Source organism: Ahaetulla prasina, chromosome 3 (genome assembly GCF_028640845.1).
Source record: "Ahaetulla prasina isolate Xishuangbanna chromosome 3, ASM2864084v1, whole genome shotgun sequence".
Lineage (NCBI taxonomy): Eukaryota > Metazoa > Chordata > Lepidosauria > Squamata > Colubridae > Ahaetulla > Ahaetulla prasina.
In genome coordinates, this window is record NC_080541.1 from 51734692 (window position 1) to 51759476 (window position 24785).

The 24785-nt window shown below is 38.6% G+C and overlaps 2 protein-coding genes and 1 long non-coding RNA gene across 13 annotated transcripts in view; 1 reads left to right on the top strand and 2 right to left on the bottom strand.

Annotated features, from left to right (window-relative positions):
- Positions 1-5597, bottom strand: part of SPIDR (scaffold protein involved in DNA repair) — a 192556-nt gene extending 186959 nt beyond the window's left edge. For 2 of the 4 annotated variants that reach the window (XM_058177653.1, XM_058177652.1), the window contains exons 1-4: positions 5453-5597; positions 3905-4060; positions 2275-2344; positions 474-641 (exon numbers count right to left, since the gene is read on the bottom strand). In XM_058177653.1, the coding sequence (XP_058033636.1) occupies positions 474-641; positions 2275-2344; positions 3905-4060; positions 5453-5467 (409 nt within the window). In that variant the 5' untranslated portion in view covers positions 5468-5597. Of the gene's footprint in view, positions 1-473; positions 642-2274; positions 2345-3689; positions 3771-3904; positions 4061-5175; positions 5351-5430 lie in introns of those variants that run through there. The other 2 variants (XM_058177655.1, XM_058177654.1) reach the window with 2 other exon arrangements.
- Positions 5598-5828: 231 nt separating this feature from the next.
- LOC131194670 (uncharacterized) overlaps positions 5829-24785 on the top strand; it is a 63324-nt gene continuing 44367 nt past the window's right edge. Inside the window, exons 1-2 of the long non-coding RNA XR_009154266.1 lie at positions 5829-5907; positions 24474-24573. This is a non-coding gene — a long non-coding RNA (uncharacterized LOC131194670). The remainder of the gene's footprint in view (positions 5908-24473; positions 24574-24785) is intronic.
- MAPRE2 (microtubule associated protein RP/EB family member 2) overlaps positions 21764-24785 on the bottom strand; it is a 69921-nt gene continuing 66899 nt past the window's right edge. For all 8 annotated transcript variants that reach the window (XM_058175942.1, XM_058175943.1, XM_058175945.1 and 5 more), the window contains one exon: positions 21764-24287. In XM_058175942.1, coding sequence (XP_058031925.1) covers positions 24216-24287 — 72 coding nt within the window. In that variant the 3' untranslated portion in view covers positions 21764-24215. The remainder of the gene's footprint in view (positions 24288-24785) is intronic.

The following is a 24785-nucleotide window of genomic DNA, read 5'->3' on the forward strand; positions in this document are numbered from 1 at the left end:
TTCCATGAATGTTCATATTGTTGAAGTACACTATGGATATATTATTTGTTATTGTTGTAAGCCTGCATTTATCTGAATGAGTCTGTTAAGCATATCAAATAAATAAAAAATATCCTATTAAATGTTTCTCTTTTCCCTCCTGATATTTCATTTGATTCCAAATGATAGAAGTAACAGCTACAACAATAAGATCTGTGAAATGTATGTAAATTGCCAACAAAGAAAATAAATCAATGTATATAAAATGCTAAAAAGTAGAAAGAATTCAAGACTAAGGTTCCAAGACCAGAATGTTCCAAAGAATAGTAGAGCTATTAGTAGAGACCTCAAGAATAGAATTTTTCCAGGTCTAAAGAAAAAAAGGAGATAGGATTCATTCTATGGAGATAAGAAAGTGCAAATATGGGAAATATGGCTTTTTGAAAATTAGGAATGAAAACTTATTTTTACATTGTGTACAGAAAATGTGTTACCTTTATTACATACTTCCTTGGAGATCAAGGCATACTTTCTATATTTCTTCATTTTCATATAAAGAAAATCTGAGGCGGCAATGTCATTTTCCTCATCTGAAAAATCACTACCACTGGAACTCCATATAATGTCAGTAAATTCACAAAGATTCTCAGTTTTAGAGATTTCTATAGGAAAAAATGTAGTACATTACTAGTTCTTTCAGCTTTAATTAAAAGATTGCATTACTTAAAGATAAAATGCAATAGAAATCCCATTTTAAACAGCATTTAATCATTCAGAATATATAAAGCTATACTTTTAAATTGATATAATAAACTTAATACTCATAGAATTGGTCCAAATATTGCATACCTTTAAGCAGTAGTAAGACTGTGATGTATTCAAAGTATTAAGGGAACAAAAAATATCACATGTTCCAGCATACAATACAGATTTTAAATTCCAATCTAGGAACTATATGAAATTAAGTATTTCCAAATGGCAATAGCTATGTTTTATTGTTTCTCTCTTTTTCTCAGGAGCAATTTCCAACTGGGCATTATACATAAAACCAAAAAATACTAAATCACTTAAACCCATTCAGAAAAATATACAAAATGGCTGGTAAATTCATAAATGTTATAAGACATTATCAATATCTTTTGAGAAGATATTTAGCTTTTACATTTAGATATTAAAATAAGCTATGGCTTATTGTGATGGTGAAAATTATAGTTTATCATATCATATCAACTTTCCCTGGGCTTGTATGTTCCTCTTCTTTCATATACTGCAAAAAAGTTTGTAAATTCTTATTTTTTAAGTAATTCTAATAAGCTGTAGTTAATATCAAATATGGCATTTCTACACAGTAAATGTATTCTAAGATAGTTTAGGGGTCAATGAGCATAATATCTTACTTATTTAAGTACTTATAGGATGAAAAAAAAGGAATGACATCAGATGGGTATATGAAGGAGACACAGTTTATTATGATCCCTGAATAATATTTTGTAATTTGAAGACTAAAGAACTAATTGTTTATAAACTAAATAATTGCTCAATGTATAACAGTAATCAGAATTTTTATTATAATTCTAAGCAGTATTTATACAATAGTTTGTTGCACACTTTACAACAATCCTGTTTTATCTTCCAAAGATCATCTAGATTCAAGGGATAGATTTGAACCAAGATCTTTCTAAACAGAACTCAGCCACTATGTTATCTCACCAACTAAAACTAAATCTTATCAGAAATTTAACTGATCTGCACACACAACTCATTGTTACTATTTAAGTAGGGACCAAAGATCCAAATATTGATTTTTTTAAAAGTTTCCACTCTTCCTATACTAGCAAGAGGGAGTAAAACTCATTCTCACAACACATTCTTCTGTGCATTAAATGTAGCATATCACATCTTATTGCTATATACTTAGATCTCTGTAACTATATTTTCTGTCAATATACTCTGGGTAAACACATATTAATTTCTCTCACTGCAATTAGACATGGTTAAACTTTATAGTTTTTAAAAAACCTCACAGGTTTGGTGGAATATATCAAAATCAACAATATCTTAGCATAAAATGTGATTACAATCATAGTGTTGCATGTTATTTATTTCCTTAGGGTTATAGAGTGCTTTACTTATAAATGACTCTAAGTAGTGTATGTTCTAATACTGTTAAGATTAAATTGTGTAACATAATCCAAGACAAACATCTATTCTAAACCAACACCAAATTCATGATCTATGAAAAGTGTAATACAAATAACATTTATAGTAATAAAATGAAAAAACACAGTATTGTACCTTCACTTGAGCTAAGCAATGATGCAAAAGACTTTTTAGCGCTAACTGGTTTTCTTAAAGATTCTTTAGCCTGTTTGAAGAAGAGAAAAATACATATAATTTATTATTGTGTAAATTATATTTGTAAATTTTTATCAAAAGTATATATTTAAAATAGATAAAAATGCTATTTCATGTAGTATACAATTACCTATGAAACACAACGAAATAACAAGTTTTGCACAACAAAATAACCACGAGTAATAGCAACATCACAAATACATTGTAAAACAGAAAAAATTACCCTTTCTGAATTTAAGAGCCACAAAGCAGCCAATTCTTTAACTGTTAAACTGTTAATTGTTAAAACTGCTAACTGTGTTTTCCACTGAATACTAATAAACTTTACTCAGATTAGTTTTAGAGATGTCACTAACATTATGGTTGTATGTCACAATGACTGTTAAGTGAAGTATCTCACTTCATGACACATACCCCACTACTCTCCCCAATGCAATTGTTAAACAAATGTGCAGTTCATTAAATGGAGCACAGAAAACAAGCACAGGCCCAGGCCCCCCTGTCCCAGCCTTCCCAAGACCTCCCTTACTTCCTGAGGAGCAGGCCAAGCATGCTCCTCACTTAATTTTGAAGAGCTCCAAGGCCTTCCAGAGTGCTAATGTATGACCACTTATATGTATCAAACCAGAGTTTATTGAGAGAACCCTGTAGCTGTTATTGGAGGCCATGAGCTCTAGGACTTTTCTAGACCTGGCTTGAAGGTATGATGAATTGAAGCTATTAATTACAAAAAAACCCCTGAAGGGACTCCAATACCAGCCTAAAGTGGCTAGTAAATTAGGGAGAATACCCTACTGGCTTTAATGCCTAATTAGAGTATAAGTACTAATTAGAGTATCTAGCCATTTGCCTCATCACAAGCAAGTTGTTCCATAACAGTAATGCAAGCTATCCTTGGTTTTGAGCCTGCAATTGCTGCAAAACTCAAAACCCAGCAGAGCAAATCTCCAACAGGATGGTATTGCTGCCTTCACCTAGCTAGTCATATCTTGCTAATATGCACCAGGTCTGCCAGATGGTCTACATCCAAGTCAAGAATAAATTTGATCTTCTTGTACAAATACCAGGTATTTATTAGGAATAACTTGAGGCCAAGGTCATTAATACTTTGACTTTCCTTCCTCACATATTTATACAATAAAAAGTGAAAACAAGCTTTTGTTTTGATTCTCCACAAAAATATTTGGAGTGCAGTCATTAACATGCTCCTAAAAAAGCTAAAAGTGACACCAGAAAAAAAATACTTTTATTGACTTTAAAGCAGCACTCGGCATAATTTGGAATTTCTAAGTAGTTTTCAAGGGTACTATATACAGGTCTGATTCACGTATTAATACTGAAATTAGACTGTTTACCTGATTTGGGAGTCTACTTGAAAATGGACATGAACAAAGTGAAGTAGATGCAAAAAACAGCTACTATAAGAGTTTGGGAAGCTATGGGGAAATGAATAGAGAAAGAAAATCCATGTAACTAAGCAATTAAGAATCATCTGGCAGTCTCCATAAAAATTTTCTTAACTTCATCACCAAGGATCAAGCTCTCCTACATGAAAACATAAAACATTAACCTCCAATGAAGATGAAATCTGAAATCCATCACCACAGTGATGCCAGGCATCTGAAATAGAAGCAGCAGCCACTGGTGCATGAGAATTTTTCTTCTCTTCCTCTCTAGGCGTCTCGTCAGGAAAACAGGCATGTTCTATGTAGCATGTTCGTTTCCTCTGCAAAGAAAATGTTTTTAAATACATTTCTGCCAATACTTTTATTAATATAATCATGAATACAAATAAACAACTGTAACGGTGCCTAACAAAACAAATCTTCTAAACCAACACAATGGGGTCTATGGAAAAAAGGAAACTGAGTTCTAGTGCCACTTTAGTCAGCTGGGTGACTCTAGGCCAGTTACTCTCAGCCCAACTATCTCACAGGGTTGTGAGGAGTGTTATATGTATGTTGGCCACCTTGAATTACTTATGGAAGTAATAAATGCGGAATAAAAATCTAATAAATGTAACAAAATAGTTTTACTGCTAAGGCGAAGTTACAAAGTATTGTACGTTGAGCCAAAATTAAATAATAAAATTGTTAATTACATAAATTCAATAGGCTATGATCACCTGCACCATGCCTGGGCAATCTTTAAATCTGCAGATCAATTTAATTTTTACTCTACCAAAGGAAGTAATGTGAAAAATAATATTGGGAGGAGACAGGGCCATATACCAATAAAGGAGAATATTTGTAACTCAGGGTTGAAATGAGGGGGCAACACCGAGTTTGATTGTTTTCTTGCACACATTTCATAACCCAAATTAGGTGACATCATCAGTGCTAGTCTGGCACTAGACTTACAAGGCCAAATACACAGGCCGAAGCAACATAATGCCTTTTTGTTTTTGTAATCAGAATGGACCAATAAAAATTCAATCACCTCTGAATATCACCTAATTTTATTTTAATCACAGGGTCAGTTGTAGAGAATAGTTAAAACTATTATCCCTGATATCTTTCACAATATTTTCTTCTGAATTTTCATACAAAGTACAAAATACTTTTATACAAAATACAAAATATTCTACTGCTTTTCATTATTTCATATGCAACAAATTTTACTGTCACTGTTCTCCCCACACACATACACACAGGGCTATTTAGGTAGGTTGTAAGCACACCAGGAAACCTTTAGGTCCCAACCCATAGAGAATACAGGACCAGAATCAAAATTAAAGAGGATAATTATTTTAATACCAATTTCCTTCTAAAACAGTATTTTGAAGTCACATTATTTCTCATTCGCCAAAGCAACCAAACCAACTTCTACAAACCAACTCACTTCTAACAATGTTGTTTTCTTATCGTTATATACGCTAAACTGAAGTATAAAATTCCATAGCCCCTGAAAAACTCAGGCGGGGTTTACATTACAGCCATCCAGAGCTTAATATTCGTATTTCTAAGGCAAGCGTGACTTTCTATCCTTCTCATTCTCTACGGCGCTCATTAGCCGTCCTTCCCCCTTATTTATTTATTTAGACTCCTTATTTATTTAGACTCCAACGTCCCACTTCTTCTGGGCGGGCCGTTCTACCTCCAAGAAAATAACTTGGTACCTTCCTCATGGCCATCTCCCCTCGTCAGAATGAGTCTCCCATTTGTCACGTGACGGAAAAGAAATCGCTTCGCCGTTGGTGGAGGGCCGGTGTAGGAATTCCAAGCTATTATATAGCAGTCATGAAAAAAAAAACCTGTATGTGTAACCGGATTGAGACCACGCCCCCTTCTCTTCCAGTTTGGCGCCGTTTCATCTGCCGTGCTCTGGATTGGGGAAGACATGGCAAGATACGTCTGACGTAATAGTGAAAGCGGATGACCGTTGTCTTTGTCAGCTGTTCGCTTTGGTTTGGCCACACGGGGGCGGTCGCATATTAAGGTCCGTTTTCTTCGGTTGCGCAAGCGTCCTCTGCCGAGTCTTCACAGCAGTGAGAACTACCGTTCTCTCTCCTTGCTTAGATTGAAATGAGTTGATGAGATGCCAGCCAAAGGAAAAGTAAACCTCAAGTCACATGTATGTATGTATAAATGTATGTATTTAGTAATATGTAGGAGCAGATAATGATTTGACTAGGACTAACACTTCAAATAGTTAAAAAACAGTTCGGGTTTTTTCATCCCTAACTTACTTCTAAAGATACCCTGAGCAAATTGGTCGGTGGAATATGAATATAACAAAAGCGTACATAGAATACTGAGAAATGGTGCTCAGGTCACTGAAACTAATTGAATTCAATTTAATGGAACTTCAAATCATTAAAACACGATGATAAAAGAAACAGAAAACCTAACCCATTTCACTAATTGACGCCTATTTACTAAAAGCCTCCTGTGCTAAAAAATTACCTGCCTGTATATATGATGAAATCATCAGAAAATACTTGCACTGAGACATCTTTAAAACTGAGACATCAATATAATTTTTCCCTGCCACACACTGCCAGTTGCTATGAAAAAAATAACATAATTTTGACCACTGCCCTTAATATTTAAGAAAATGATATAAATGAATTTAGCAGCTGCTCAAGTAGAGTTTAGGTAAACCTACAAACTTTCTTGGTAGGATAAAGTATCTAGTTAAGCCTGAAGGTCAGACTACATATAAAGAGAAAAAGGTATGTCATAGGCACCAATGAAGTGGAGTGCATTGTACAAACAATACTTTAAGTTTTTTATTATTATTATTATTTTATTTACATTTATATCCCGCCCTTCTCCAAAGACTCAGGGCGGCTTACAGTGTGTAAGGCAATAGTCTCATTCTATTTGTATATTTACAAAGTCAACTTATTGCCCCCCCAACAATCTGGGTCCTCATTTTACCTACCTTATAAAGGATGGAAGGCTGAGTCAATCTTGGACCTGGTGGGACTAGAACCTGCAGTAATTGCAGGCAGCTGTGTTTTAATAACAGGCTTCTTACAGCCTGAGCCACACCGCGGCTCAGTATAGGATGTGATTATGCATGTATAGTTAATCTGAATAAGAAACAGCCAGCAATTAAAAATGCTAAAATATTAGATACTTCACACAATTCTGAGCCAAGCATATTGGCTATGTGGGATTATCTGGACCCTTCTACTCGGATGTATGCCCAGATATGAGATAGGAACAGCATTGCTTATGCTTTTGGATGGAACAAGATGGGGATAGTGCATTGATCCTGGCTCTTCCTGAGCTCTCAGTGGCCTTTGATACCATTCACCATGTTGGGTCAGGTCTGGGTGTTGCGGTGCAGTACCACTTCTGGTTTTCTTCTGGTTTCTGGCAAAAAATGCTCATTGGGTAAATGTATTTGCTTAATGCAGGGCTGTCAAACTTGCAGCCCTCTGGCCGAATGCTTCACATGCTGGTCACGCCCACGCCTGGTTGAGCAAAGGGGAAAAAAGCCCTGATACATCACATGACGCGAGTTTGACACCCCTGGCTTAATGACTGCTGTTTGCTTAGGATGGGATGTTTTATTGGCCAAGTGTGATTGGGCACACAAGGAATTTGTCTTGGTGCATTAAGGACATCACAAAAAAGGTTGCAAAATCAGGATTATGTGTTCACCTGCTTAACAACTGCAATGATTTATAATCATTATTCGCAGCTCAGTTAAAGACTACCTGCTTTATGGACCTATGGAACAACATGTTTTACACCACTAGATGCCTTTCCTTTCAATCATTAGTGAAAGAAGTTTTAAATACAAATTTAAGGATTTAAACAAATATTTTGGAATAAATAGTAAAAGACATTGAACTTTGATTTTGGAAAGTTAAAAATGCACGAAGCTCCCAAATGGATTGAAGTAAAATTATGGAATAAATTATAAGAATTGTAGAAAAATGCTTTTGTTTTAAATTCTCTTTAAAAACATGACAGGATGAGACTTGAAAGATAGATACTAAAGGAAAGCAAAAAGAACTAAAGATTACAATTAAAGGAGAGGTCACTTAAATTTGGCTTATTAATACAGACTGGAGCAAAATATTTTAACACTGGACACTTGCATTAGCAAATAGCATTAACTTTATAGTTTTTTACAACAGACTAATAGCTTTAAAATAAGTAATAGGAAATTTCTGAAAGTGATTAGAAAGTGAGGTTTGAGAACTTGGTGCCTTCTAAAGGTCTCTGCCATGGTTGCAAACAAGGTGGCTTATCCCATCATTTCCTGGCCACCTAAACCTACTCTATAGAAGGAGTAGCTTTCCTTTGGTCAAGCTTACAACCTTTCCTTCTAGAGAGGTTCCAAGGACTTATCAGTTCCTTGGTCTTTACCTTGCTCATCAGTTCACTTTTGCAGAGCTGTCTTCAGTTCTCCATACTTCCCCTGGAAGGCCCCAAAGATTTTACAATTCAATAAAACTGAGGCAGTTTCTACAGCAAAATTTCTTGTCTAGTAAATTGTATTTTAAAATATATAATATCACAATAACTATATATTTTAGTTGTCATCTAAATGAAGTTTGGCACCATTAAAAAAGTAAAATAGATTTTAAAATGACATTTTTATTTTATTTTAGATTGCTATCTCAATAAGTCACAGTACAAAAAATGAGTGGGTTTCCATGTCTCTTCCAGTTTTTGTTGTAATATTAAGAAAACATACGGAATATATTTTCCTTGAAAAATAGATGTTAGGTAACATTTTTATCTATTACATTGCTTGACATCATTTGATTGCTGTATTATTTATAATGTCCTTGAAGCAAAATTTTCATTTTTCTGTTGTTGAAGCATCAATGCATACATAACGAAAAATAAAATAGTGACTCAATATAGGTTACTGATTTTCTTCAAGTTCTTTTACCTTTTTTTCCTCCATGAGATCCTTGTTTCAGGACTTTTTATAAATAGATATATAGCCAGAATTGTGTCCACTTTATTATATATGGAAATGAGAATTGAAAATGTCAGAACAAATAAAGTCATATGCAATGGAAATGGGCTGCTTAAGAAATGTGTTGTTGTGTCTGTGCCCCCCGAGCCGGGCCTCCTGCCAGAAAGTGACTTGGAGCCGGGTCTGCTGCCAGAAAGTGACTTGGAAAGTGAGGGGGAAGGGCCATCAGGACTTACCTCAGGAGCACCGGCTCCCCTGGCTCAGCTCCAGGAGCCAGAAGCAGGCCAGGTGGAAGAGATAACGAGGCCTCCGTCCCCTGTCTCTTTCCCCCCCCAGGCCACGCTTTCAGCCCAGCTGATAGCAATCAGGCTTTGTTGGATCCTAGGTTTCATAGGCAGGAGAGGAGGAAACAACAGAAACAGGGGTGGGGCAGGCCTAGGAAGTGCTGAGTCATGGAGCCACACCCCACAGGATATAAAGGCAGTGAGCGCTGCTGTGTCTCTTCGTAGCTGGCAAATCAACTGATTAACTGAGAGCTGAAGTGACTCACCAGCGTTGAGGGAGATATCAGAGAACTTGGCAGATGTTCACTATTCTGCTGCCAGAGCTGATAGTGCCAGCTAATTAAGCCATTACTTGGACACTACTACGCATATCCAAGATGGCGCCGCGCCGCTGAACGGGCGATGCGGCGGCAGGCCTCTTTTAAACCTGACTGGGCTGGGGGGGGGTCTTTTTTAGAGCTTGGACCCCCCGCCCGGATAGAGGGCAGTTTTGGCAGTTGGAGGATGGCTGGATTGAGGCTGGGCGGCTCCGGGTTGCTTCAGGAGGAGCCCCGGAGCGCTCTGCCCCCGGCGGCGATGGCCCGGCCTTTTTCAGCAGCGGCGGCCGCAGCCAGACTTCTTCAGATTCTCCGGCGGCGGTGGCGGCGGCCGGGCTTCGCATGGCTTCGGGAGGAGCCCCGGAGCTCTCTCCCCTTAGTGGCAGTATCATTGGCGATGGTGGCGGCCTGGCCTGGCCTGGCCTTTTCTGCCGGCGGTGGCGGCGGCCGGGCTTTCAGTGGCGGCGGCGGCGGCGGCCTGGCTTCGGCCTGGCTTCGGGAGGAGCCTTGGAGCTCTCTCCCCCCAGCGGCAGTATCAGCGGCGGTGGCCTGGCTTGACCGGTCTGGCGATGGCCTGGCCTAACAGTGGGTGGCTGGGCCCGGCGAACTGGCTTGGTGGTCGGAGCCAGTAGCATGGCCCAGCAGGCCCAGCGGGCGAGTGGCCTATTCCAGCGGCCTATTCCAGCGGCCTAGTGGCCTTGGCCGGTTGGGCGGCCTGGCTTAGAGGTCGCAAACAGGCCCGATGGACGCCTTCTTTGTGTCATCTTGAAGGTCGTCCACGGGCCTAGTGGACGCCCCCTCTTTATCATTTTTACCATCTAGAGGACATCTATGGGCCACCTGTGGGGGGGACCTTTTTAAGACCTTTGTTTCCCCCCCCCGGACTTTGGGAGAGAGAGATGGCTTGGCGGTTGAGCGGCTTGACCTAGTGGGTGCCCGTGGCCTGGCGGTGTGACGGCCTCCCCTTCCTCTTTAAACCACCCCTCGGGACTGTATATGAGGGGTTGGTGAACTGACTGAATCACGGCAGTTTTATTCATCTACCACCTAAGAACTATTCCTCACTGTGGCTCACCCAGATTTTCTGGTGTTGTCAGTCACCATCTTGACTGGTCCAGGATGGGCCTGCTTGTCGGACTCTTACTATGTGGACATTCACAGCGGCTGACCTTCTTGCCCTGCGAGATTCCCCTCTCTCACGGGTTTGGGCCCCCACACTATCGAGGGCCCATCTTGAGGATGGGTTTTGGAACCCCGAGAGGTGGCATGCCAAAAATAGGAGACTTAGGGGATTTTTAATTAACTGTTTTAATCGTTTTTTTAAGGGGAGTTTTAATGGGAATTTTAAGGGGAGGGTGGAAATTGACGGGTTTGGGGCGGGGGCGGGGGGGAGGGTGGGTAGGGGGGGAAATCCGTTGGGGGGGTGACGAGTCCAGCAAATGTTCGCGGCGATAATTTCATAGGTCCGAAGGTGGTGGGGGAGGGTCTCGTTCCAGTTCACCAGGGTTTTGCGATCAATACGGTATGTGGGAGAGGCAGATATGGCAGAAGGGGGGGCCATATCAGGTTTTGGGGGCATGCCCTCGCTATTTAAGAGCGATCGCGTGCTCCGGCCCCCCAGAATTTTCCCGTTCCCCGAGTGGCCAGAATACCCGGGACTTGGGCCTTCGGCTGATGTTATGTAATGCAAGATCCGTGGTTAATAAAGCTCCCCTGATATTAGATCTAATTCAGGAAGGGACCATGGACGTTATGGGCATCACGGGAACCTGGTTGGGCACGGAAGGGGGGGTTCCCCTAGTAGAGATGTGCCCACCAGGTTTCCGAGCATTCCATCAGCCGAGGGCCCAAGGTAGGGGTGGCGGGGTGGCGGTTATTATTAGGGAGAGTCTGGAACCGAGGGAGACCACTGTGCCTCAGATAGCTGGGTGTGAAATCCTCTATGTGAAGTGGGGTCGTAGGATTCAGGTGGGCTTGTTGATCACGTACCTGGCTCCTTGCGTGACAACAGCCCTGCCCGAGCTGTTGGAGTTGCTAGCTGGGTTGGCAGTTGAAACCCCTAGACTGTTGGTCATGGGGGATTTCAACTTGCCATCAACTGGCACGGCACCTCTCGGGAGTTCATGGCTTCCATGACGGCCATGGACCTGACTCAATTAATTGATGGCCCTACTCACATTGGGGGAGGCACCCTAGACTTGGTTTTTATCTCTGGCCAGTGGTTGAATGATCTGATTTTAAAAGATTTAGTTATCGACCCTTTGTCATGGTCAGATCATTTTCTCCTTCGTCTGGACTTTCAGACCGCTACCCACCGCCGCAGGGAGACGGAACCAATGCGTTGGTTCCGTCCCAGGCACCTGATGGACCCTGAGAGGTTCCTGACGGAGCTTGGGCCGATTCCCGAGAATCTGGCCCACGGCACGATTGAAGAACTAGTCGCGGCCTGGAGCTTTGGACCGTGTTGTGCCTTTGCGGCCTCTGACCCAGCGTCGGTCTCAACCAGCTCCTTGGTTCTCCGAGAAGCTGAGGGAGATGAAACGCCAGAGAAGATGCCTAGAGAGTGCCTGGAGATCCAGCCGCTCTGAGGCTGACCGGACACTAGTTAGGTCCTATAGCAGGACCTACCTAGTGGCATTGAGGGATGCGAAACGTTTTTACGTTTCCTCCCTCATTGCGTTGGCAGATAACCGCCCGGCCGCCCTGTTTCGGGTGACCCGCTCTCTCCTTCAACAGGAGGGGCGGGAGGACCCCTTACAAGGGCGTGCCGAGGAGTTTAACGGTTATCTATACGATAAAATCGTTCAGCTTCGGGACGGATTGGATCAAAATTGGGTAGATCCAGGCGAGAGTTCCGAGACCCGTCTTGTTGAGGTGGTTTGGGATAACTTTGACCCTGTGACTCCCGAGGACATGGACAGGTTGCTGGGTAGGTTGAATGCCACCACATGTTTACTGGATCCGTGCCCCTCCTGGTTGGTGCTGGCCACGCAGGAGGTGACACGAGGCAGGCTCTGGGGGATTACTAATGCCTCTTTGCGGGAGGGGATCTTTCCCGCTGCCTTGAAAGAGGCGGTGGTGAGACCTCTCCTCAAGAAGCCTTCCCTGGACCCAGCTGTTTTAGGGAATTACCGCCCAGTCTCCAATCTTCACTTCACGGCGAAGGTTGTAGAGAGTGTGGTGGCATGTCAGCTACCCCAGTACCTGGATGAAACTGTCTATCTAGACCCGTTCCAGTCCGGCTTTCGGCCCGGTTACAGTACAGAGACAGCTTTGGTCACGTTGGTGGATGATCTCTGGAGGGCCAGGGACAAGGGTTACTCCTCTGCCCTGGTCCTATTAGACCTCTCAGCGGCTTTTGATACCATCGACCGTGGTATCTTGCTGCGCCGGCTGGAGGGGTTGGGAGTGGGAGGCACCATTTATCGGTGGTTCTCCTCCTACCTCTCTGACCGGACGCAGACGGTGTTGACAGGAGGGCAGAGATCGACTCCGAGGTGCCTCATGTGTGGGGTGCCGCAGGGATCGATTCTCTCACCCCTCCTGTTCAACATCTATATGAAGCCACTGGGTGAGATCATCAGTGGTTTTGGGGTGAGATACCAACTGTACGCTGATGACACTCAGCTGTACTTTGCCACCCCAGGCCACCCCAGCAAAGCTGTTGAAGTGCTGTCTCGGTGTTTGGAAGCCGTACGGGTCTGGATGGGGAGGAACAGGCTCAAACTTAATCCCTCCAAGACGGAGTGGCTGTGGATGCCGGCACCCTGGTACAGTCAGCTGCAGATGCGGCTGTCTGTTGGGGGCGAGTCGTTGGCCCCAATGGAGAAGGTGCGCAACTTGGGCGTGCTCCTGGATGGGCGGTTGTCCTTTGAAGAACACTTGACGATCGTCTCCAGGAGAGCTTTTTATCAGGTTCGCCTGATCCGCCAGTTGCGTCCCTTCCTGGACCAGGATGCCTTATGCACGGTCACTCATGCTCTCGTTACTTCTCGCTTGGACTATTGCAATGCTCTCTACATGGGGCTCCTCTTGAAGAGCACTCGGAGACTCCAGCTTGTCCAGAATGCGGCTGCGCGGGTTATTGAAGGAGCGGGTCGGAGCTCCCATGTAACACCGATCCTGCGCAGACTGCACTGGCTACCTGTTGTCTTCCGGGTGCACTTCAAGGTATTGCTTACCACCTTCAAAGCGCTCCATGGCTTAGGACCGGGTTACTTACGGGACCGTCTACTGCCGTCTTCTATCTCCCAGCGACCAGTGCGTTCCCATAGAGAGGGACTCCTTAGGGTGCCGTCAGCCAAACAATGTCGACTGGCGGCCCCCAGGGGGAGGGCCTTCTCTGTGGGGGCTCCTACCCTGTGGAAAGAGCTTCCCCCTGGACTTCGACAATTACCTGACCTTAGGACCTTTTGCCGCGAACTTAAAACCTATTTATTTCGTATGGCTGGACTGGCTTGATTTTTAAAATTTTAATTTAATTTAAATGGGTTTTAAATTTTTGTAATTTTATGGGTGTAATTTGTATTTTAAATTTTTTGACAAATTGAATAAGTTTTTTAAGGGTTGTTTTTTAATATTGTATGTGTCTGTGTTTGTATTTTATTTGGTTGTTCACCGCCCTGAGTCCTTCGGGAGAAGGGTGGTATACAAATTAAAATATTATTATTATTATGATTATGATTATGATTATGATTATGATTATTATATGATTATTATTATTATTATATTATATTATTATTATTATTATTAAAATATATTGAATAATTTCAAGCTTTTCAATACAGACATGAGGATTTAAACTTGATGGAATAAAAATGCTTGAAATAAGACATGAGGGAAAAGAAGCCATGATTGTCAGGAGTTTAGGTTTATTAGGTTTTCTGATGAACAGTCCAGTGTTGCAAACTTTTTTGGCTAAAAATTGTGATTTGTGTGTTCAGATCTCCTCTTGATGGTTATATTCAGCTGAAATTTCTGACAATAAAGATAATCAAATCTGTGTAAGTGAAAATTATCTTGACACCATATATCACATTTACAATAATTTGTCAAATCCTAGATTCTGGAATCTACAAAAATTCAAAAAGATTTAAATATGCTTATTAATTACTAAGCAACTTAGAATGCACAGAATTTTAGGTGAGAATTTTGTTATTCAGTTCCCAGCATTAATCACGTACTATAAATAATCATACAAGGCCCTTCCATTGTTTATCTCTTCTTTATTCTAAAAATTAAAAAATTCCTAGAGTAATTTATCTTAAATTTCTTGGAGACGATGTGCTAAATAAACTATGTAAGTTCTCTCAGGGGTGTTTCTTTGAGAAGCTATTATTCATTAAGAAAATGAAAATAAATGCCAATATTGCAATCACAGGAAAGGATGGGTATACAAAACGGTCTGAAGAAATAAAATTCATTTTGCAGAGAGAGGCTAAAGTTAGAGAAAAGACCTGGCCTCAGTATAAATCTATGTATCTGTATTGATCCTAAAAGAAATAACAGCACATAAATAAATTTATATGCTTAGTTAATTTATATTGATCAATAAGAATGCATGTTTGTGGTACTTAGTTCTCATTTTTATATTTGTCAGAGTACTTACGTGTAATAAAATATGGATCAGTTTTATATGTACATCATAAAATTTTTATTAGACCTCTTCTCTTTTCAGTGTCATCCATAAAATAAGCATAAAGTCTCATCTAATTAAATGCTCATATTCTTTTGTCAGCATGCAGTCCTAAATAAAGAGCAACATTGTCACAAGAAGTACATTGAAATAATTTTCAAAGGTTTTTTTGTAATGGCTTATGATATGATAGAAAGCAATTCCCAAGAATAAAATTTATAAATTTTATAAATATTCATTTCTATAGATACATGGAGTTTCAAAGTAGCTACTAAATATTTAGACTAAAACCAAAATAATGTATAAAGTTGAGCATCGTAAGATATTTTTCTATTACGGAGAACATCCCATGTATACACAATGTGATTTGAATGTAACAATGTCTATTAAGCAATTTCAAATTTAAAACAGCTAATCTGAGTTTGGAACATTATAAATACAAATATACTGTATATATTCTCAGTTATAATATAATATAACAACAGAGTTGGAAGGGACCTTGGAGGCCTTCTAGTCCAACCCCCTGCCCAGGCAGGAAACCATCTCAGACAGATGGTTATCCAACATTTTCTTAAAAATTTCCAGTGTTGGAGCATTCACATTTATTCAATATTCAATATTATATTTAACAGGATTTGAATAAGGGTATTACTCATGCTTTTCATTTGAAGTGGCAATTTTGAAACAATCAAAAGAAGCTTCAAAGGAATTGGTTACAGGTGTTTTATGTTATATTTTAGATTATGTTTGTTAGTTACAATACCCTGTATTCTGTTCTGGGAAGTCTCGGGGGGGGGGGGGAAGGAGGCGGGGAAGGGGAAGACTATAAATTGATTGGTTGCCATTGTACAGGAATAATGGTAGAATTAAACAAGTTGGAATGGTGTAATGTCGGGACTGCTCGGCAAACACTCCCGAAGGGAAAGGGTAAGGAAAGAGGAGTAAAGAAGGAAGAAAGTAGGTAGGTAGGTGGGTAGGGAGGAAAGAAGGGAGGGAGAAGAAAGGATAGGAGGAGGAGAAGAAGGAGAAGATAGAGGGTTAGAAAGGATGGTAGTGAGAAGTGGGAAAGAGGAGGGGAAGTAGGAAAGCGAGGAGAAGGTGGTGGGGGAAGTTTAAGAAGGATGAGAAGGGAAGAAAGGATTAAAGGGGGGAGTGGCAGTCGAGCAGCCCTGACTGAGTATAATTTGAGTATAGGACTGATTGTTGGATAAGTGATTGTATTGTACACTGGTCAAATTGTGGGAATTATTATGGAAAAATAAAAAAATTTTGCAAAAAAAAAAAAAAAAGGAATTGGTTACAGGAATGTTTCTCTATCAAGTATAAGTACTGAACAATTCTACTCTAAGCTAATGAATGAATGCATTTCAGGGTTACAGCACTAGGGGGCAATATCTCTAACCTTTGATGTACCTGGTTGATCACATTATGAAAGTCTGCAGTCTTTTCCCAAATTCATTTCAAGAAAGTGACTAAATACATATTTCCTGGCTTCAATACCAACAATTTTTCCTACTCCCTTTCTTTTTTCACTCTTTTCCTTGTTTACTTTCTTGCTTAATAAAAAATGGTGGAAAATTGAAAAGCATGCACATTACTTTGTGAGTTTCAAAATTGACTTAATAAAGATGTAATCTAACATAGAATTTGTATTTTGTTTTTAGAAATATGCTATTTTAACTTGAAAAATACTTTTCTAAGTCTGCCTTCCTTTTTTTCTTTTCTATTGCTTTTCTGTCTAAAAACTGAGAATTTTGGTTTGCAGCAGGATAGGTCTAACATCAAGCATCATGTTGCTTGATCTCTAGCATAATGTAATGCAGATGTTTGACTGCTGTATTTACATAGTTTTTAATGCAAAAAGTTTCTTTAATAGAAACCATAACTACAGTGCAGATTAACAGTAGGCAATTCTGGAAACAGCAAGCTTGAAAATATTCAGGAAGGTATTCTAAATACTTAAGATCCTTCTTGTGGGAAATCAAGTAGATGTTTTATATATAGTATCACTGCTGCTCTATTTTTAGAGGAGCAGTTGAGGAAATTATAAAGTAATTACTATGTTAAAATAATAAACACTAGGAAGAATGAGATCCAAAAAGGAATCCTAAAATCTTTTTAAAAACTATTGTTTGGGATCAAATATTTATATTCTTAGAGCTTTCTCCACAACCTGGCAACATGCATATCAAGGGAGCAAAGCATAGGCTTTGAGAAACTGCTGCCCCCACCCTCTCCTTGCTCTGTGCTCGGTCTCCAAAATGAGGTCAGAAAGTTGCTGCTCTTGCATGAAGGTCTGGCTCTGCCAATTGGCTTGAGGCCCCAACACAGGAGTATTACACTGGAAATGATGGATGGACTAATAGCAGACCCCACCTCCCCTCCTCTACATTTTCCCTCCCTCCATCCCCATGTTTTAGTCATAATCTATATTTTATATATAAATGATTAATACAAATGTACATGATATAAATGATATTATATATAATCATGATTTTACACACACATACACATATATACATACATCATACATGCATATTCATACATATCTATGTATATATAGCAGTAGCACTTCAACTTGTATATCGCTTCACAGTGCTTTATAGCCCTCTGTAAGAGGTTTACAGAGTCAGCATATTGCCCCCAATAAGGATGGAAGTCTGAGTTAACCTTGAGCCAGTGAAAATTGAACAGGCGAACTGCAGCCAGCAGTCAGCAGAAGTAGCTTGCAGTAGTGCATTCTAACCACTGCGCCATCACAGCTCATATAATCATTTATATCATTTATATTTATAATAATCATTTATAAAAATTACCATTTATATGGTAAGTCCTCAATTTACAACCATTCTTTAGCCTGTTCAAAGTTACAGCTAAACTGAAAAAAAAAATGACATGACTGTTTTTCACTGTTGCAGCATCCACATGGTCAAAATTCAGATGCTTGGCAATTGGTTCATGATGGTTGTGATGTCCCATGGTCATATGTCACTTTTGTGACCTTCTGATGAGCAAAGTCAATGGGGAAGCCAGATTCACTTAACAACCATGTTCATAACTTAACAACTGCAACAATTGTAGCAAGAAAGGGCAAAACTCACTTAGCAACTTAGAAATGTTGGGCTCAGTTGTGGTCATAAGTCAAGGACTGTGTCTCCTTTTCCACACAGAGCTCTAATCTACATTGAATAATTGTAAGCACTATTTTGCTATTTTATGTATAGGTTATTGCATGATAATTTGCACACACTCTAAATCTCCTTTCTTTGGAATTATTATGTAGATTCACCTTTTCCAGTTATTGGCCATTCTGTCATTTTCCAGATTTGCTGATATGGTTTGGTTAGAACTTTTGCTAATTCTTCTTTTGTTGCTTTCCATATTTTTGTAAATATTCCATCAATTATTGTAACTTTCCAACTTGATAATGACGAGAGCAGGGGTTTCCAACCTTGGCAACTTTAAGACTTTTGGACTTCAACTCCCAGAATTCCTCAGCCAGCTTTGCTGGCTGAGGAACTCTGGGAGTTGAAGTCCACAAGTCTTAAAATTGCCAAGGTTGGAGACCCCTGTGCTGATGTAACTTCATCTTCTAGTACTAGAGATTCTATAAGTAGCGAATATTTTATAAAGTATCTTGGATGTTGACATCTCTACTGTGCAGAATTTCAGTATACTAGTTTCAGTATATCATTTATCTATTTTATTAATGATAACATGTTATAATTTGCTTTGATTAAAGAGTAATGTATTTTATGGATTGAGATTTTTGCTGCATTTGAAATGGACAAAACTTTCTCATTTTTGTTTAGTATAATTCATATGTATTGATGAAATACATTATTATTGGATATTGCTGATCTATTGATCACTGATAATTGAGGTTAACTTCTCCCCATATTTCTGGTTCCAGCTTCTTTATTGATATGGCATGTAGTATCATATCCATAGCTTTGTAGTGTAGTTTGAAGTATTTTTATCCATTAATTATATTTCTAGCCTTTCAAAATAAAAACATTACTGTTACATGGTAACACAGAAGTTAAAAATGACAAGTCTACCAGTTGGACTAATTAAAATAAGACGATATCAAGAAATATTATGATTAAGATTAAGGATGATATTACTAAATTTGAGACCTCCAGAATGTGGAATGTAAAGCAATGCTGTTAGGCTGGATGCATGTTCCAGTAAGAGACACGATTTATTGCAAGACCATTTTTCCATTCTGAATGGATTCTTTTGTTAAGAGTTCAGGTTCTGTTCCTCAGGCAGAAAAGCTAGCTTTGTAATTTCCTGCTTCTGATATTATCCAGACATATTCAAGTCAATAATGATGAGATTATTATAAGAAAAGACACATTGGCAGATGTTCCTTGTTAGGCAGCAATTTACTGTAGTTTTTTTTCCAGTAAGTTACATGTTTCAAGGCATTGATTAAATCTTGTGTTAAAAGAATTACGTTTGGAAGGCAAAGGCTTTTTTTCATATTTTATAAACCAAACAGTAACATCCATGCTTCTCTTTTGTGATAGATTTTTTTTTCTTTTAGTGCCCCAGCAATTTCAATCAAATTCTATAAATCTGTACAAAACCTATTTAAACTTTAAGACTTATTTCTGAGTTAAGGATGGAGTTGTGCTGTCAATATTTGCACAATACAACCCAAACTGTGGTCATCTTTGTTTACTTCTTGTGTCTTTCACAGTATTCAGTTGCTGTTGCTGTTCAGTTTCCTGTTATAAAATGTTGCATATTTTCATTCAGTGCTCTTAACTGCCACGGTCTATTAAATATGTACTATTTGTCTTTCAACTACCATATACAAGCCATTTGTTTACCCAGCTCAACATCTACAGAATTTTAAGAGATTGTTGACATGGATATATTAGAAAAATTTATAATTAGATTCTGAGTTTGGTTGTCCAATGAAGGACTCAGAACAATTGCTTGAAGTTGAGGTAGAGTTTATTCAAAAAAGCCAGACAGTGAAACAGACAGCTAGCAAATTGAAAGTGGCCATAAATTAAAGACAAATGCAGAAATATTTATAGTGGGGTTGGTTCCTTCTTTGTGAATTCTGCCTGCCAGTGTGTTTTGTCCTGGGAAATGCACGGATTCCAGAGGGAAAGAAATTCAGTTTTCTCATCCCATGGGATATAATCCTTATCATTTGTGTGTCTAGGTGTTGGATTCTTGCTAGTGCTTGAGGACATTTTGCCTTTAATGCTTCATCTTGCAAACTTAAATTTCAGATTGTTTTTAATTGGAAGCAAGATAGAAATTGAAGAAATACACTATGACACACAGGGAAAAAAAGCAATTGTAATTTGGTATTTCTCAACTATAATGGGAGAATGTAGAGGCTTGCAGTTTCGAATTGAGTTGCCAGGCTAAGCCTCATTTAATTCATCAGGTAATAATGGAAAGCAGCCAGCTTGGGCCAGAAATAAAACACCAGGTCCTTTAGAAAGTACTGGAGTAGTAGTTAAATTTAATGCCAAGAAGGTGCCCCCATCAAAGTGCACTTCCTGTATCACACATGCTGCACCAGCAATGCAGCCATTTTTTCAATTTGCCCCAAATTGTGCATGGTTTGGCAAGGTCACTCAAGAGTGCACCTTTGTTTCTGTTGCTAAGCATGAATGGCATTCTGCCTTTCTTCCTATTATCAGGCATCCTTTGCCAGGGTTTGCTAAGATATCATATCACTGCTGCTTTCTTCTATACCTCTGCCCTCCTTTCCCATCATTCCTTTTGCTCTCCAGCAAATAACTGGGGAGCATAAGGAAGCCATGAACTATGCTGGCCGTACTCATCTGCTTGGCTCTTACTTCACTTCCAACTGGAGTAAGCAGGATGAATGGCAGACAAATGGGAATGTCTGTTCCATGCAGCTTTCCCTGCCCCCATTGCTGTTCCTCACTAACAGCAAAAAAGGCATTTTCAACAAGTTATTCAGAAAATAGATGACAGAGTTGGCAGAGGAGTCAACAGCCATAAATATAAATAAGGTGCCTTATGTAGACATGTCATAATTATACTGACATAAGCAGTGTATGCATAGTTATTTCTTTAACTTTGCACTTTCTTTACTTACAGTATTTTTGTTTATAGACTGACTCCATTCAAACTCATTTCCCATGCCCTTGCACACAGCCTTTGGATTAAGTTATATATTCTGTTAGTACAGTATTTGTAGTCATTTTTTCCCCTCTTCAATCATGTCAAATTCTCAAAAATTGCCTCAACAAGTCCCTGCAGTTGTCTTTGCAACTTTCTTTAGAAGAGTTTGCCATTGTCTCTTCCTAGAAATAAGAGAAAGTGACTGGCCCATGGTCACCCAGAGGGCTGTATGCTTAATAACTTAAAGTCTTCAGGTTTCTAACTTGACACCTTAACTAGTACACCAAACTGGTTCTCACTTGCTGTCATAATGGAGTGTTTATATCTATGACAGTCAGTCAGTCAATATCTATCTATCTATCTATCATCCATGTATTAGCAATAGTAACAATATCTAGGGGTTACAACAATATCCTTAGAGGTTACTCCATTCATGACTCCATACATTGCAGCCTCTTTGTTGTTGTTTCAATGTGAGGCGTCTATCATTGAATTATTTAAACTGGATGGCATTTGCTGTCCCTCCAAAAATGAATATTAAAAATAATTTTAAAATGCTGTGTACAGTATGTTAAGTTTGATTATGAAGCAATTTGCTTTGACAACTCAAAAACCCTATCCATTTGTAACTCATAAAGCCCAACATAGGATCTCACAAAGCTCACTTTAGCAAGACAGATTGTAACATTTTTTTTATTAAATATGTAAAAAGATAAACGCAAATCAAATTATTCACATATTCAGAGACAAAAAAAAAGTATATTCTGTCATGCGACAATTGGTGGGTAATGCAAAATGACTGGTACATCTGAATAAGACCTTTTTGCATCTATTATGTCATTATCTATTTATAATTAACAATACATGTTTACATTCCTTTCAGTTTACATTTAATATATAACCAAAGCTTTATGGTGTGCTATTCAGTAAAAGTAATTGCGAATGCATATTAAAACTGTAACGGAATAACAGGATTACTCACCACAGGGGAGGGGGGGGTTCTCTTTCCTTCCAAGAGTCTGTCTCCCCTCAGCACAACTGAGCAGATCAGGTTTTATATTAAACTATTACCCTGCTGCCTCCTAAGCCAACCACTTCCCAGCTCCAAATGGGGGGAAATGCTCCATAGACTAGTCATACAAAGGGGACCGTAGAAAACCAGATACATTACTCTCCTCCCATGGACACAAAATATTCCTATGTGACAGGATGGTGAGCAGAGAGGCTTTGGATGAGAGCAGTTTAGAAACAAACCTCGAAAAGCCCAAAAAGCGCTTCAAAAGGAAGTATTTTAAAAGTTTTCCTAGAAGGAAAAAGAAACATAGACATGACTGCTTTGATGGAGATAGGAGTGTTAAAAAATAATGACTTCCTCTGGTTGGTTTGTTTTTTTTTAGCACAAGAAACATTTTGGAAGTGGCATAACAATAATAAATATTATGGATTTTTTTTGTTGGATTATGACAGCATATAGCTTTTGAAAAATAATGCTTTTTATGAGTTTGATTATGCCTGCCAAGAGAAATCAAATCCTTTTTCTTAATATATTAAAAAAAAATTTTTTAGGAAAGGTGAAAATGTAACTTTATTTGTGATGAGTTGGCATAGTATAGTTTTGTAAATTCTTCTAAACTGAAGAGATGGAATTAAACTTCAGTTGAGCTACAGGATTAAAGAGGGATTGTAATACATGCTGCCTGAGCTGTAATTAACTATTCTGAAGCAAGAAAATTTCAGAGAAAAAGAAACTTTGAAAGATGCAACACATCATTTATAGTAATAATAGAACTAGCATTTATGACCAGATCTAGAGTAGACTGAGACCATCAGTGATGATAATCTGTACATTGAATTCTATTTCTTTTTTGCTAGAATACTTATAACCAATCCAATTTAAAACCAAGCAAATAATAAAACAGTGAATACAATGGAAAAATACTATAATTAGACTGTGAAAATGTGCAATTTAAATAATAAGGAATGTTTTAATATGATTTATTTCTACTATAAAAATGTCACAATCTAAGTGCAAATTTAACTAGAAGTTAATAGAACGCATGGTAATGAATATTTCTGTAATCCAGCAATTTGTTTTTCCATGCTACCCAAATCCATTCATCCGGACTAAACTAATGATTAGCTTTTCTTTCTGGATACGATATCCCCACTAATGCAACCTGGAAATTAACATTGTATTTGTGTGTACTTGAGTTATTCACTGATTTTTAGATTCCAAAAAGATGCATGAAGATCTTTGGAGGATAAACTGTGTAACTGTGCTAGTAAATATTCTGACATGGCCAATCACTAGTTTCTCCTCTTGCACAGAAGAAAAAATAAAAGTTTGTTTTCATAATCAGTGTAGCCAGCAGTGGGAATTTGAATATAAGTGACATCATTAGATATATATATACTGTAAAGATCAGTATAAATGCTTAAATTGACAAATACTGAATATAGAACTAAAATAGGAATAGCCTTTCTAGAAGAAGGAAGTGTCCAAAGAAAGATTAGGCAGGCATGTATGCATCTTCCAATACTATAAGATACACTGTGTAGCTTCCTAGCATGCTTTGGATTATGACATCAGAAACATTACAGCTCTAGCATGTGTGCTTTTGGGGGAAATTATTTGAAATTACTTGAATTTGTCGATTTCAATTATTTCCCACTTTTGCCTTTTGTCCAAAGTAATGTCCAAGTGCACCGAATTATCATGAAATGTGTGAAACCTAACTGAATAGTACTTTTTGTTTTAAGAGATGCCCATATAAATAGTTTTGAACAAATTACAAATGTTATTCATACTTAAGACAGAAGGAAAAATAAATATATATATATATATTATATTTATATATATATTTTTAAAAGCTGAACAAATTTCAAGCAGCCAGATAGTGACGTTGCAATGGTAGAAACTGGGAACAAAGCTTGCAGACCTCCTTAGGTGCAAATGCTGATAGAAGACTTCTGCAAAACACATCTTGGCAAGTTGGCTGACACTCACTATGGTACATTTATGTTAATGGCAGACAGAGAGTGATTGGTTTCAAGTCTGAGGCCACACCCATTCCATTCTTCCAAAGAAAGTTCCCACAGAAAATCAGAAACAGCCAATGTGCCAGGTGGTCAGTATTCTTCCTGCTGCTGGGGCTGTTCATGAACCTGTTCTTCACCTTCATGTTCTTCTGTGTGGCTCTCCTATATAAGGTAGAAAACAAGAAAAACAAACTTGATCAAACACTAAACGCAAAATTCTGTCTACTTAACTTTCTAAAAAAAAGGTAAGTTCAACATTTCTTAATCTTTACCACATATATAGTTAAAATCATTAGGAGTCTTATACACATTCCCTAATTACTCATATTTTTTTATTTTAATTTAAAGCTAGGTTTATGTGTGAAGGAGAGAGTTAAGAGAGCTTGAAACCTGCATACAGAGAAACTGAGTTTCAAAGATGAATATATACACTGGGGATCATGGAATGGTAAGCTTTTCTCTATCTGAATTTTGGATCTAATCAGTATCAACTCCTCCAGAATATTCATAATTCTTTTATGGAGTATAATTTCTGCAAAGAAATTCTGTGCCTTAGCTAAAACCACTTTGTGGAATAACTAGCATAGAGAGGCAACATTGGAAGACCTTGAATTGAATGTTATCCAATTCCATTAAAACTAGATTATTTAGCTATTGTGT